This window comes from Lottia gigantea (assembly GCF_000327385.1).
Source record: "Lottia gigantea unplaced genomic scaffold LOTGIsca_125, whole genome shotgun sequence".
NCBI classification, from domain to species: domain Eukaryota; kingdom Metazoa; phylum Mollusca; class Gastropoda; family Lottiidae; genus Lottia; species Lottia gigantea.
Genome location: NW_008707332.1, coordinates 174,094 through 191,101, shown reverse-complemented (window position 1 = coordinate 191,101; position 17,008 = coordinate 174,094). Strand labels below are relative to the sequence as shown.

General features: G+C 31.1%; 1 protein-coding gene across 1 annotated transcript; it reads right to left on the bottom strand.

Annotated features, from left to right (window-relative positions):
- Positions 1 to 79: 79 nt before the first annotated feature.
- LOTGIDRAFT_224824 (hypothetical protein) lies at positions 80 to 16,451 on the bottom strand (the record flags this gene model as incomplete). The annotated part of the gene is made up of 12 exons (XM_009048595.1): positions 80 to 3,280; positions 3,559 to 3,618; positions 4,198 to 4,346; positions 6,153 to 6,276; positions 6,871 to 7,073; positions 10,239 to 10,388; positions 12,872 to 13,022; positions 13,501 to 13,636; positions 14,259 to 14,458; positions 15,323 to 15,466; positions 15,696 to 15,951; positions 16,260 to 16,451. 12 exons carry the CDS (start codon positions 16,449 to 16,451, stop codon positions 3,036 to 3,038), a joined length of 2,010 nt encoding a protein of 669 aa, XP_009046843.1. The 3' UTR covers positions 80 to 3,035.
- Positions 16,452 to 17,008: the final 557 nt, after the last annotated feature.

Below are 17,008 nucleotides of genomic sequence, written 5' to 3'. Positions count from 1 at the left end.
GAAAACAGGAATTTCTAAAATATAGCTGCAAGACTTTTTTGACTGACAGACAAAGGAAATTAAGATACAAGAAATCATTGCAAGGTTGATGTAAGTTTTATTAAGAAAATATAAGCTGCCTGCCTGCAGACCTACACACAAAGTATTATGATAAACATTATAACAGTCATTACGGTAAATATATGTCATGATCATAGACACCTTAACTAGATTTAATAGAATCTTATTAATATCCATGATTACTTGTGGACGGACAATGTACATTACAGGGATTCTAAAGAGGTTTATTGAGCCTTTTTGTTTCCAAGGATTGTGAAGAGGTTTTTTATGTGTATCGGGGACACTGATAGCAACATTTCAATTTAAGTTTCACTAAAAGTAAGTGTTGGACATCACTTATGTGTTAGTGATGTATTTTTATGGAAATTGCTGATTTAAAATTGAAATAGTGCAAATTGATTCTCAGTGTCCCCCATACACAGAAAAAATTTAGAAGACCTCTTTACAATCTCTATTTTTATCATAATTCCTTTCAGACATCTGTGGTACCAGTGCCATGCATAATGTTTGTGATATCATTATCTGGCAAATTTTACCAGCACTTCAAGAACCACATACATGTATGCCAGAATTGTCTGAGGTGATATGAAACCTCTTTTAAATCCATTGACAATAAAATCTTGATATTGCTATAGTCAAAAAAGAAATATGATATAACAATTAGTTATCATTTCACTGGATAAAATATAAAATTTAGACAAAACTTGGCAAAATCACACACAAACATCTGCATAAAAATCAGATCAACATATTTCGTTAAACACAAATACTGTGAAAACTTTAATTTTTTGGGGGTATCAAACAACATGGATTCCTTATTTTTGGTGTTCCAAGGCCGACCTATCCATGACAATTGATCCACCACAAAAAATACTGTTTTCACAGTAGAAGGAACATCAGATAATCTTACATTAATTCTCAATACAGCCAAGATATAACATTTCAAAAATACAATTATTTTGGTGAACTAGAACTGTTGTATATTAATACTTGTTGGACATAGGCAAGATTTTTATAATCACAGTATATATATATATAACTAGTAGAAAGCTCTATGAGGGTGTATTTTGATATAAGATATAGATTCTAATTGAAAACATGCATAAATATACAAAACATTACATAACTACCTTACTGTTCAGTTGACAATACTTATGTACAAACATACAATACAGTCCTCATTGTCCATGAAAAGGACAGATGCGCTATTTTTGGGGTTGATTTAGGTCTTGAATGTATGTTAATAGTCTTGTAGAAATGTATGAATAATTCCTTCAAACTAGGAATTTCACTTACTGGATTTGAAGGTTCAAATTTTGCAGTGATCACTATTACTGACTAGCATTGATAAATTACTTTTATTCTTCCTCAAGTTCAGTTAATCAGTACTGAAGAAGCCAATTCTGTGTGTGGACTTCTTAAAGTTTTAATTGAACATAGATACAGACAAACAAAAATATACATTATGTATTTGCACATCTGAGTCCCATTCAAAAAATAAACATGAAAAGTCCACTTCATTTTTGGGTAAAAAAAATAGAAATTGAAACTAAACAAGCTAGACTTATTCTGTCTATTACTACATTAACTATCTACAATTTTATTCAGCTACATGCATTCATATCTTTTTGATTGAACATATACTGCAATGAGACATTGTACATAAATATTATCAACTAACCATAGCTCTATAGACAAATAATACAGTGGTTTTTGGCAGCATTATAAATTGGATGATTTTTGATGGAGATGACAAAATAAAAAAAGAATATAAATTGGAGTTCTATTCTCAATAACGAATGTTATATGATATGACTATTTATTATTGCCATTAGAATGTTTTGATTTGAGACATATTTTGTTTATAATATATTTTTTTAAAAGGATACTTCCTCTTAGATTGGACATCAAATTTAAAGTCTCAAACTTGATCAACAAGTGTATATATTCATCAGTTGGACTTACTAGGTGTCATGACTAAAGAATAGAATCTCTATATAAGGCAATATATCTATTAAACTCAATAATTATTGAAACATGCTTCTAAACTTGTTTTATAATTACAAAGTTTAATGACTTATTACTTAGTTTTATGGATTTATTGGATTATATAGGAATACTTTTGTATAGTTTAAACACCAGGTAAGTTCACTGATGAACAAAGACTCATTTTTACCAAGTTTTAAAACTTTCAATTATTTGGTCATCCTAAGAGTTAGTATATACCTTTAATGATGGCTAATAAATCTGGATAGAAACATAGAAAAAGTGAAGAAATATAGTTGTAATTAGATTGCATTACAATAATAAGCGAGATGTTTATTTGTGACTAAATATATGTATATATATAATTCCCTGAAACCATTGATAAACTAGACTGATATAGATTAATCCAATGTTATTAGCCACCATATATATTTTTTATATCTGTTTTGTGCTTTAAGAATGTCGCTTGCAATTAGACATACATACAATAAAGGTTGGTACAAAATGAAAGGACATAATCATCTGAATAATTGCTCAATTTTAGTTATCCTTGGCACTTTACATCAAATATATTCCTGTTATTTTTGACAAGGGTCAAATTCAAGCAACAAGCCACAAATTCATTTCAAGAAAATGCCAAACCTTATTATATATATTTATTGAACATCAAGCTGCATGTTTCCAAGTTCTTGTGTTTCTAAATATATTTCAAGAACATAACTTAATAGAAACTTTTAAATAAAGGAGATTTTTGGCAATAAATTGACACAGTAAACTAAAAAAATATTTTCACAATAAATGCATTGCACCAAGACCAAGTCAATCTAAAATCTTTCTTTTGAAGCTGATATTCCACAAAATAATACTCAGTAAAATTTGATTTACAAACATTATTGAAAATTTTCACTGGATACTGTTCTTGGCTAGGTGGAAACAAGCATGACATTGTAAAAATATAGAATAAAGACTAGACAATTCCTGAAAGTAATTTAAAATCGTTCTGGTGAATCACCATTAGTATGAGTGTCTGCAGGATTATCACCCATTAATTTTGCACCATTAATACCACGAACAGAGACTCGACTAGGTCGGACTAACAAACCATGATCAGGACGACAAGTAAAATATCTCTTTCCTTGTACACTTCCATCATTCTTCCCTTTAGCTGTTCTTAATTCAACACCTAACCAATTACCATCACCAAATTCTGTAGGTCCAATATACCTTATAACGCCTAAAATATAGATAAATATAATATAATTTCCAATATATCAGATAATGCCTAAAATATAGATAAATATAATATAATTTCCAATATATCAGATAATGCCTAAATATAGATAACTATATAATTTCCAATATATCTTATAATGCCTAAGTATTGATTAAATATAATATAATTATCAAAATATCTAATAATGCCTCAATATAATAAGAAAATATTAAAACAGTGAGAAATTATAAAGAGATACAGTGAACAGAAGAGAAAATATACAGCAATCTTATACTTACCTAATTCATTATTACACAAAACACTCATATTGACTTCTAATTTTAAACTTATACTAGAACCTGGTGTACGGGATATTGTTTTCAAAGTTGATTTTGGTCTAAAAAATAGAAAATAATCCTTGAACTTGTACTGAATAAATTTTTAAATAAGGGGACAGTCATAACTTTCCTTACATTGAATGTAGTACCACAATGGGTTGAGTAGGCAAGCTTTAAAATAACATTAGCTGTGAGCTAATTCCCTTTTCCATCAAACATATAGTATACAGATTTTGGTCAATACTGTAAAAACATATCAGATCATAACTGCACTAGCAACAACTTTTGGGCTTTTTGGACTTTTAATAAAATTACTTTTAAGATAATATATATATATATATGTGATACATACGTTTTTGGTGATTTAACTCTGGGAGTTGAGATAGAACCTAAAATAAGAACATGAAAATCACCATATTTTAAAATTCAACATTATGTATAGGCCAATAATCAATGTCCTTTCAGTTATTTCTCTATTTTCATCATGTAAGTTCCACTAAAAGATTACTGTGGGAGGTCGCATTGCAATTTGTTGTATGGTAAAAATGTATGTCCACTGTTTTCAAGGAGATTTACATGATAGGGGTTGAAAGTAGACACATTGCCAACTGTCAAAAGCACTGGCCTTGGAATCAGAACTTTGGGTAAAGCTCCATGGAAGTAAGTTGAAAGATTGAGTACCTAGCGATTTTCTGTCCAGTCTTTCTGAAACAGCACCCCAACTAATAGTATCTAATGATTCATTGGAACTGAAGCCTCGATCACCAAGTCTAAATGTATAATAAAGTTACAATAAAAATCAATATATCTACAAACAAACAGGCACATAAAGATTGAAAGATTTTTTTGCCCTTATATGTCAAGCCATGACGCTAAGGCATTTCAGATCTGAAGCCTGTGATTTCTGCAATTCCAAAAACTTGATCATTGCAAAAACCAAACTGACTCGATATCATAATCTGATTTTGACAATTTTTTCAGGCATTAAAGGAATCACAGACATCAAATGGGAAATCATAATGTCGCAAAAAAAGAATGTCTTTTAAAGCTATTTATCAATATAGTAACAATGGACTTGTTGATTTAAAATGACCTACTTTACCTTTAAAACATTCAAAAACCTCAATATCAGCTGAGCTTAATATCAACATTAGTTAAAAAAGGAGATCTTTAGTGTAGTGTAGAGTAGCCAATGTTTATATTTAGATACACTTTGTTTGAAGTAAACAATTGATAAAAGTGGACACACAAACAACGAAACATTGTTAACTGTTGTATGTGAAACACAAATTTTCCATTAGTTCATAAGGCTGTAGAACAAGGCCCACAATAGATCACATCATAATCAGAACTAAAAACACATCATACTGTAATAACCTAAGTGAGTTGTGTTACTTACATGTACCCAATTTATTCTACCTCATGATAAATTTTAGAATTTCAAAAGCTTAGAAGCCAATTGAGATATTGTGAAACAAACTTTACTCATCTGAGGTGCTATTTTCATCAAAAAAGCATTACAAAAATAGGATTAAACTTGCAGCAAAATCACACAAGATATTACACATGGAACCACACCAAAACAATATACATTATGATATATCATGATCCAAAACATGCTACTTTAAAATCCGTAGATAACCCACCAACACCATTTATATCACAGCATTTTCATTTCAATAAATACATTGCCACACTCTATGTAACTATTATATAGTTTTTATATTCCTGATATAATGATATCTGACTAATAATCTGTACCTCTAGTTGCCAGTAATATTCATGCTTAAAAATACTTATAAATATATCCAGGCTATAATATAAGTATTATCCCTACTTGAAAATAAATAATATATCCCTAAAAAAATATCCCTACTTTACAAGAGTTATATCCGTCCTCAAAATATATACCCTTATCCTATAAATATATCCCATAATCCATAGCCAATAATGAATATATCCCTATCCGATATACTGCCTGTATCCCTTATCAATTAGTAGGAATTAAATGAAAATCCACTCAATATCAAATAAAACAAAGCTAAACTATAAAAATAAATACATATCTTCTTCTATTATACCTACAAAAAAATGACAACATTCTCAAACATAACATGCAAATGTCAAGATGCTAAATTTTCAGATTCTAGACTCATGTACAAAATGCAACTTACAAGTAAATAAGACTTTATTACATCATCTTCACAATGTCAAGCTTTTACGCACTTTGTCTTATACCTTGACTACTATAGTCAATATTCTTGTTTCACTGAAGGCAGCAATTTGATAGTATTGTATGCCAGCAAATATAGTCAATCAGAGCCCTTGACAGAAAAACTATTTACATTATGGCTTTGTGTTCACAGACTTTCTGTCGGGGTCTCTGATTGGCTGTATTCCCTAGCGTAAAATCCAATTAAATCGCTTCATTTACAAACTTCATGATTTAAGAAAGGTGACTTTAGCAGTCAAGGTATAAGTTTGTAGTTTGTTTGACATTGTCAAGATGTTATTACATATGAAATAAATATCTATGATATCTGAAAGAAACGTACTTCTGAATTCTGGAAAGTGGTGCAAAGACGCCATGGCGAGGTTGACAAGTGAAATACCTTTCACAAGATACTGAGCCATCATTTTTTCCTGCCGGTTTATCTAATTCTATACCATACCATGTACCTAAAAAAGAAGAAAGAAACATCTATATATAACAAGGATAACAAAATTAAAGTGAGCATATAATTTGAATTATTGCGATGAGATAATTGATCTAACATGCTGTGATTACTGTTATTTAACAAAAATTATTTTGACAAAAAATACATAAATCAAGATTAATGAATTATATAGATTAAAAAAAATATTCAGTGATTTAGATCATGAATAATCATAAAATAGAATGATTACAACTAGTGAATTCGCTGTAATTTAGTTGTAAATATTTGAAAATGCTCTTATCAGAGAGAGAATAACCACCAAAAAAAAATTAATTTTTCTATTTATTCTATTTGATAATGTTGTTGAACTTTTCAAATTCAATTTGTAATCAGGATAATAGCTTAAAAGATTAGCATTGCCAATATTTGACCTTCACACAAACGACCTTAGTTTTTATTATCTATTATACAGTTTACTGTGACATTTTTTCCTACTAGTACCAATAATGACCATTCCTGGTAGTATTAGACAGAAATGTCCATCAGAGTGGTACCATTTTGCATGATTTGATACTATAAAGAACTTTTTCATAACAGGTTTAAGGTTTGTACATACCTGAAGCAAATTTTGTTTCGCCAATAAATTTGACAGTTCCCTTTCTCTGTCCTGCTACTATAACCCTCTCTTCTAGATTTATATCACCTAAATCACCAATTGATGAGGCTCTAGATTTACTTAATCCTGCAGAGAGATAAGAATAATTCCATACAGTGATTAAATAACATGCACTGGGGGCAGCTATAGTAAATTTCATTGTCCTATCGAATATGAAGTAGGCTGTGCATACCATTTAAGATTCCCCAAAACCAATATAATTTTGGTCTAATACACTTTAAAAGAATACTGACTCTTAGAATGGTCTTGGTCAATATATCATAATCTCTGAGACAATATATCCATTAAACTAAATAATTATTAAAACACTCTTCTAAGTATGTTTCAAAATTACTTAGTTTAATGACTTACTACTTAGTTTAATGACTTACTACTTAGTTTAATGACTTATTACTTAGTTTAATGAATTATTACTTAGTTTAATGAATTTATTGGATTATATATAGGGATTCCTTTGTATAATCATGACTGATGAACTAAGACAATTTTTACCAAGTTTAAAAATTTCAATTTTTTGGTCATCCTAAGGGGTAATATACCTTTAAATTATTCATATTTTGTAGCCAATTAGCCTTTTATACAGAACGGTAATCATCTCGCAATGAAATTCAAATTATTAAACATAGAAAAGAGCCAATTTGATAGTTGTCATTAATTCTTCAAAACTCTATTCAAATAGCCATTTCATTCCATTGAGTGGTATAATTGAGTTGTAACGGAAATTTTGAGAGGAAATCAATTTTCTATTAAATGCGTGCTTCACTATCTATCCAATCTTTCATCCATATTGATATTTTCATCTTGTAAAATACATTTATTGTGTGAGTTTGCAAATGAGAAATTTTGTGTAAACTTTGAAGATGCAAGTCAATTTCAAAAGCCAATAAGCTCTCTGTTTAGAAAAGGTTTGTAAATATAATGTCAGCAACATAAAATGATATCTATATTTCAAGAAGAAATCGACCTGCCGGTCTTAATATTAGGTAAACTATTTCTACAATTGTGCTGATCAAAATAGTAATACTGACTTCACTATCTTTACTTCTCTTCCATTTTAAAACAAACTCTCCTTTCCCTATCCCCCATTTTTGGTCATATCTGTGTAGGTAGATCAAAGTCAAACTGCATAGTACAAATGACAGTGAACCTTTCTTTTCTACCCCAATTATAAATGAGCAAGGCCTTAATAAAATTTCAGAGAAAAAACAACATGTTATAAATTTTATATGATTTTTATGTCAAAAGACATAGGTCTTCATGATGAAAATATATATTTTTAAATGCTATTTACATTTTTTTAACAAAAACTAACAATATCTGATAGATGGTCAACAAAACACATGAAAAAAGTCAAACAAAGATATTTTTACTCATTCAGGTCCAATTTATACATGAACGAGAGCAGTCCACTTTCATTTTGGGTAGAATAAATAGTATAAGAAACTATGCAGACTAAACATTAAGAAGATTACTGCTTAAACTACCCAAAAATAAAGTAGACTGGTCGTGTTTATGTTTTGAATGATAGTACCTGGATATGCATCAATATCTTTGTTCAACTATAGATGACAATGTTCAATTTAAAATTTCACAACAAAATATGATCAGATCAATACATTATTATATCAAGCTATTAAACAAATAGAAATTTCGTTGGTCCAATATCAGCACTAACATGAAAAGGATAGATTTTGAATTATTAGCTTTTCATGTTTATTGAGATCACTTTCAGCTATCTGTAGCACTTTGAAAAGAAAACTTGACATCAGGTTTGTGGCCAAATTAACATATTATCTAAATATACAGACTGTCAACAATGGCCACTTCTGCTGTTATCTTTTCAGAAACCTAACCAAATTTTGTCTAAAAAAAAAATTTCAGATACAGTAGCTGAAACTGAGTTCCACAAGTTTGAAAAGCAACCAATTCTATGACTTGATCTAAAGCATGGTATTTGGCATGTTCCAATTCCAGTCTGCACATTACAAGTTGCATATTTTAAAATACTGAAAAGTATTATCTCTAAAGCAGCAACATGTAACTATTGAGAGAATATATTTATATCTTCACAATGGAAATAGAAATAAAATAATATTCTCAAATTCTTATCTGGTTAATTTTGGCACATAAAAGAAAGGTTGTAAAACCAATAACATAGCAGATAAATTGAAAGCTGTAAACAACTTATATGCCAATGTGCAGGAATTATCTTTTCAGGTAGATCACTGCATATGCTGATCTCTCTGTAATGGATGTGCTATGAAGAATTGCTTTTTTAAGAGATCCAATTTCATTTCTGACGTTTGTGGTTCCTACAATTTCAGAAAGACTTGAGCATTAGCAGTATCACAAAATACTTTTGAAATGTTTTTGGTATTTACTATACACTAAAAACATCATAATCTGTCATAATCTGGTCAAGTTTATCTGAAGTTGTAGAAACAACATGAAATATTGTAAATATAAAACTTCCAATCCTTTGAATTTATACAATGAAAGGTATATTTTGTGATATTATTCAAGATCTAATTATTGTACCAATCAAAGAATAAAAATTCTTTAAAAAATCTATCATTAGAGCTAACATCAATTTATAAACAGTCAGAGATCACATTGCCTACATCTAAAAGTATTGATATAATACTTTGTATTGTCTCAGAAGTGTTATGCATTTCAGAAAGCAAGACACTTTCTTCTCACATGCAATTTCAACACTAGTTTCCTCAATAAGGAGGACACGTAATTCCATATTAATAATATGGATACATCTTTTCAAACACCATAATTTCATGTACTAAGAATTATCTCTTTAGTCTTTGCGCACTGCAAATTAAGTAGTATCGCGTATACATTAAAGTCAGTTCTACATGCAGAAATAGCCGATGAAAATCATTACACATCCAATTCTTGGCTTTCTTCATTGCACAACAATCCGTAGTAGAATTTCATGGCATGACACAAAATGAATCAATTTTCGATGGAATATATGGCACATTAAATGCTAGTTTTTTAAATTAAGGATGGAATTGTTAGAACTAGAGGAGGGGGACTGTGACTGAGAATTTAGGGTTTCCTGTTCATCTAAGGAAGATTCTGTTTCTGCTTCAGCATCATCATTTGGTTCAAATCCATATTCGTCCATTGGATCAAAGTCACTATTATCCTCTTCACTCATTCCCATTTCAAAATCGTTCATAGCTTGCACTCGCAGATCTGTAATTTCGTCGGCTTTGTTGGCCGCGTATTCATAGTACATATTTCTTACTCCTTCAGTGACCGCCATGCGCAGTCTCAACGAATATCTAAACGATCTATGATTTTCACGACTGGCTTTATCATAACGCTTCGCCATTTCATCCAAACGTCTATTTAACTGCACAATTTGTTCACAAGCCTTTCGGAAATATCTTTCAGCGTCCATAAGTCTCGTTTGAACATCGGAAGACATCTTTTTAGGCCTTTCTCTTTCCTCAACACTGCCAACAGTAGTACTTGCCATTGATGGGCCGGAGTTATTTTTGGATATCCGCCTCTCACAGAAAACTAATGACCTCTGATACAGTTGGCCAAACCATTTTGAACGAAAGGTGTGCAAAGAACTTCTAACAATGGCAAAGGATTACGAATCGATTTACACCTTCGTAAATCCCTCGGAATAAATTAGTGTATTACTCATCGAAGAAATGTATTTAATCCTAAAAGGAAAGACGGTGTTTTGATAGCAAAATTAAAACTAACTACTGTCTGTGACGCCTTCTGTAATGGATTAGTCCGTTAGGTTATTAGGTCAGTAGACTCTGGCCAATCACATAGCGTGTGTTGAAACAACAAGGTATTTCTTTGTGTCAACATTGAATTACAAGAAATCGAAAGTTGTTTTAAACCGAATGACAAGACCCAATTCAAATTTGCTAAGGAATCGAATCCGCAAATCGATTATTTAAATACATTTCTGCAAATGCATTTATCTCACCAGCTGATCAAAATAGACAAAATTAGGTCAGAAACACTCCTTGCTAAAAAAACAATGCAGGGGATATGAATAGACCTAATCTCACTCAAGCCTTGAAATATGAAGATATTTTGATGGTGCTGTTATTTAAGAATTTTTTAGACTTGTCGGGGTAGTTCTCTGCAAACTAAGCAATAACTGATAGCAATAACCATATATATCCTTCTTTTCATTTTCGTCAGCATGACAATTTCTGCCAAAATATCTCAAGGCTTACTGGAACCGGTGAAAATAATTGGTCAAGAAATACCTGTTTATTTCATATATTTTCAAATAGCATTTATTATTAAAGGCCGTGTTTGCCATTTTCAGGGGTTTTCACTATGTTTAAATATATAGTCTTCAAAGGAACTAGAACTGTAAATAAATCACTTAATTCTCTCAAATATACCTCAAACCAGAAACTTCATTTTCTATTTCTATAAATGTCTTTTCTATGTATGGAGGAGTCTGAAGAGAAGGCGAGTTTGCATTTTAACCTCAAGTTTTAATCTGGGATAATTTAGAACACATATGGATTTGACAGCTCAACAATATTACTGATTAGCTTAGCTAAAAAATTCCTGTTTCTGACACTAAGGTATGATTGGTCGGACGGATGGTATATCTATCGCTTTAATTTGAAGATGGGTTTGTAGCTCTCTGGGTTTCATTCTTTACTTGACATTATTTGCTTGGTAAGTCAAACAAATGGGTTTTAACCCTGATCAGCATGAAAATCTTATGACCTTGAATAAGTCACGTCTCATTATTCGAGTTGACCCAGCTGAAAATGGGTACAGATAAGCCAAGAAAGATCCATGCCATAGGTTTGGCCAAACTGGTAGATAGAATCCATGGGAACCCAAGCTTCTTTTCTTTTAAAATAAAATACCCTTTTCTTATTTAATATAGTAGAGGTGATTATTTTTAATACCTGTTTTACATTACATGTATATTTCACCAGTTGAATATCAAAAGTGATCCATGTCGGGGTAGTTCCAGTGATCCATGTCAAAATGGCAGATGGTTTTTTTTCCAAGTTGAAATTCTTTGAAATGCGACTAATTGAGATATTTGGAATTGCCAAAGAACTCAGTGAGTAGACTTGTTACTGCACATCAAACTTTAGCCAACTTGCTTACTGCACATACAGACATATTGTATAAACTAGTAGGGCCTACGAGTTAGCAATGTTTGAACTATTTTCATATTTGGTCACGTTCAATACACGTCATTTACATAGATCATATTTAATTTACATGTAGGCACATAAAAATTATTGATTTGTTGTATGTTTCTGAAATAATATTAATGAGAAACCTCTAAACTATATTTGATGATTAGGATTATCTATTGATGTAGACAAACATACAAGACGCTACATAAAAACTCTGGGGTAACATTACAACACAAACATATAGATGAATAAGATGATTATGTTTACATGGCAGCAGTCACAATACCGAGTGAAGTTCACGCTTGATCTCTCAGCCCAGTATCTTTTCTGTTCATGTGCAATATAACACATATATACATCTCATGTCAACAAAACCTTTGCAACGAAATCTTACCTTTTTCTTTGTAAATTTATACGACACAGTATAACTATTTCTTTAAATATATGGATGTATTTTGCTTTTACTCCTGTCTCAGGATGGCTTACAGTCTATTTTTCTATTACACTTTTAAGTATACTATTCCACTGTACTAATTCAGAGGAATTTCAAATCTAGCACACATGTCTTTGATTCATTGTCTCATCGGAACATTTGATCCATATCAGCCTCTCGTACTGCATCACTGACAGGGGAAATAATTGAAAGGTGTTATCTTGAACTAGGCTGGGAATGAGCTCTGGTTGTTCAGGTTGGTGCTCAAGAGCCTAACTCTCTGAGCCACTTTAACTCCCAAGTAGTTCAGAAAGCAAATCATACCAAAATATAACACTTAAACCTACCTGTATCTACTTTAGCTGTCACATGATCAACTTTTACTACAGCTGGTTTGAATAGGGACCTTAATGGTGACCCATTGATAGATCTTGATATCGCATTGACTGCACCAGGTTTAGAGATTTTATTTATTGGGGCAAATATACCTTTAAAAAGAAAAGAAATTACCAAGACATTCAGATATTTAAAAAAAAACCCTTAAAAATCAAAGATTAAAATGCAGATCTAGATTTTCGTTACTATTTTGAACTATCTCGACAGAAATGATCTGAAGAAACTTTACTGAAAGCAATTTAAAGAGTTTTTAAAGTTTTTATCTGTATCACAACATTGATAGCTCATCGATTTGCACCAATCTACTTTTCAGTCAGACATCAATGGATGTTGCAATTTCACTTAAACTAAGTGTTTTATTTTATCACAAAGGTCTTTAAACGTCATTATCAGTTTTTGCAATAGTGACTTAACATATGGTTCAGAATTTCTATAATTAGACATCTGACAGCAAATAGGAATGATGCAAATAGATGCCATACAAGGCTCTAACTCAAAAGCTATACAACCACTTTAGTAGGATTTTGCCCAAGGTGCATACAAACTTCTTATGGAAACTTGTTAACTCACCATGATTTTGAGGACATTTAAAATAAGAAATTCCACCAATGGAACCATCATTTTTCCCTACAGGTTCATCTAACTCGATACCAGCCCATACACCAGACGCAAATTCTGTTGGTCCACAATATTGTAGTGTCCCTGTCTAAAAAAATTGATATACAAATGGTGTATAGAAATATTAAAGTAAAATCTGAAACATGTTGTTACCTCTAGTTCTATGCTGTACATATAAACTTCAGACAACAGATCTATATTGCTAAAAATCAAATATAAAGAAAAAGTAAAATCAAAATTTGCAGACAATCACAGCTCAAAATTGCTGATAGCAGTATTATCTATCAAAAGCATCTATCTACATTTGGATATGATTCAAAACGTAAACACAAGCAGGTTATCATATTTTGAGGGTGTTTAAATGTTAACTAAAACACCATTCTTTACTTAGACAATAGACTCTTCTAGTGTAGATCTCAAATCTACATAAATATCTTTGTCCAACTATGTGTATATAAATCTACATGGGAGAGGGGACTGATATGAAAAAGAGTCTAGTCGTTCGCATGGGACAGTATCCATTTGCACATTAAAGATCCATTGACAGTTGGAAATCAAAAAAGAGTAAGCTAATGCTGCTGTCCAGGCAAAATTTCCTGCATTGCCAACTTCATAGCGTTTGCTCACAGTGCAGAAATTAAGAAGTAAAACTCCATTCATTTCATATCATTATTTCTACTCAGAAACTCAATGAACAATATATGTCTTACCTTTGTTCCCCCAACCACTATATTATCACCTAACTTTAATCCTAAAGCTTGTAATGTCACTTTACTTTGTATTAAATCATAGTTAGGTGGTGGCTGTTTAGGGCAAACTGGAGTAGCTTCTAATAATGTCTTTTTAACTTTCACTGCTAATTTAGCCATATCAGAACTTTGGTCAAAACTACTAGAATCAGGTACACAATCTGAAATATTTAAAAAAAATAAAAAATAAAAAATAAAAAATTGAAAGTACTAAGTTACTTGAGAATGGCTACAGGTACTTTATATAAATTCTAACTGTAAGCAAAATAAATAAATTTGTATAAAACCAACATTCAAAACAGTTCACATAGACTGTCCTTTGATATATGAGTATATATATATAAAGGTATTGCCAATCATGCCTAAGCTAATTGAGCTACATTAGGATATATGTATCACAATAGGATATGTATCGCAATAAGATATGTATCACAATAAGATATGTATCACAATAAGATATGTATCGCAATAAGATATGTATCACAATAAGATATGTATCACAATAAGATATGTATGACAATAGGATATGTATCACAAGATATGTATCACAGTAAGATATGTATCACAATAAGATATGTTTCACAATAGGATATGTATCACAAGATATGTAATATCACAATAGGGTATGTATCACAATAAGATATGTATCACAATAGGATATGTATCACAAGATATGTAATATCACAATAGGATATGTATCACAATAAGATATGTATCACAATAGGATATTATGTATCACAATGGTGTATTGGGAAAAAAAAAGCATCACTTTAACATCGAAGTTTCAATGAATATTTATAAATGTATATTTGTGGATAACATAATTAGTGCCCGATTTAAATGCACATATGGTATATTTACATTCAATTTCTTCCGTATTGGGTGAGATGTAAGTTCACAGTCTTACAAAAGGACTATATGCAAATGGGGCATGTTATGTATCGTGCAAGCAATAGTAATTTTGGATCCACATATTTAAATTGTTTTCAATTCCTTTAAAGTAATTGAAATTTTATTATTCTTACCAACTGGTAATCTATTGAGATCATCTTGTAAACTGGGATTAGCTCCATTATGTAGTAAAACTTTGATAGCTTCGTGAGCTAAGTTAGATGCGGCTATATGTAACACTGTACCTTGGTCAAACTCTGCACAAGGACTATCAATATCTAAAATAGTTTTAAAGAGACAGGATATCAGGCTTAGTCTTGACATAAGAAATAAAAAAAAGATTTCTGAAAAAAGCTGGAATCATGCAAGCAGCAATTGGCAAATCATCGGTATGGTAAAATAAGATGGTGCCAATTTGCCCTTGTGAGGGATGGGATGTAAACCATTGAAATCTTAATTTTATAGAGAATTTAGCTGTTTGCTTTAAAAATTGTCATTATTGCTTACCCAATGCATTTGTGGCTTTAAGTAGAACTTTAATAACAGGAACAACATCAAAGTAAGCAGCATAATGTAAGGCTGTCATAGTGGTCCATCTACAACGAATATTAACATCAGCACCTTCTGATAGAAGATAGGATACAACTTTAGCTGCTAGATCAGCATCACCCATTCCTGCTGCACCAGATTTACTAGCATAATGTAATAATGTCATATCTGTTAACCCATCTCGATCATTAATATTAGCACCCCTTTTTATTATCTGAAAAACAGTAAGAACACATTGTTATCATCAGAGAGAGTCTGTGTTGAATGGACTTTAAGGCAAAGAAAATGAAGCAGTAGTAAAAAACAATTTCATTGACCACAGAACATGTTACTGCCATTGTCTGCAGAAGTGATGTTCTATTCTATTCAATCTGAAAGCTTCTTTTTAAGAATGCCAAAAACAGACCAAATATCCAGGTTGATTAAAATAATGCTTTGGTGTAAGTCTACTTTCAATGGAGGATAACAAAATTTGACAAAGGAACGGACAGATCTGTTTCGTTATACAATGTTTAATCTTACCTCATTCACAAGCAGTTCTATGTTATGTTGGGTCTGTGGTGTCCATTGGCGTAGAATAGCAAATATTTCTGGTACTGTAGTGTTTGGGTTTAACAAGATATCTCGACAGTCTGGACATCCTGGATCAAAGAAAGACAACTCTTGTTTCTGACAACAATGACATAAAGGTGGATCCACACAAGGGTGAATCATTGGTTTTTCCAATGGTGGTAGATTCAACTCCAATGGTGATATGCCAGATATGTTACCATCTTCTTCTAACGTCATTCTAAAAAAAATATATAAGCTTATATAACATAAAGACGTCTTTTAAAAAAAAATATTGCGATTTTCTTCAAAAATCTTTTTACAAAATGAAAAAACGAGGCAGTGTCATCAGGATCTCTAGATGTATAGGAATACAGTGGTGGAAGTTGACAGAGCCCAATTTGTCAGAATTAAACTCTTGTGTCTTGAATTCTCACATGCAGATATCTGACTTTGACAATATGTGCTGTCAGCTGAAATTCTGCTTGATCCGAAAATTTTAAGATGACTATATACATCCCTTTATATGTGTTATACAGTAGCTTGAAAAAAAAAGAATTTTGGTAGGTAATAATAATCTTCAAGCAAACTAATTTTGATAATATAAAAGGATGGCGGAAATATTCTGCCATTCAACAACTACCCTTTTCTTCAACTGATTCTGATCTCCCCTTAAACTATGTTTGGCATTTGGCATCAAAACAAGACATTTATAGACAAAG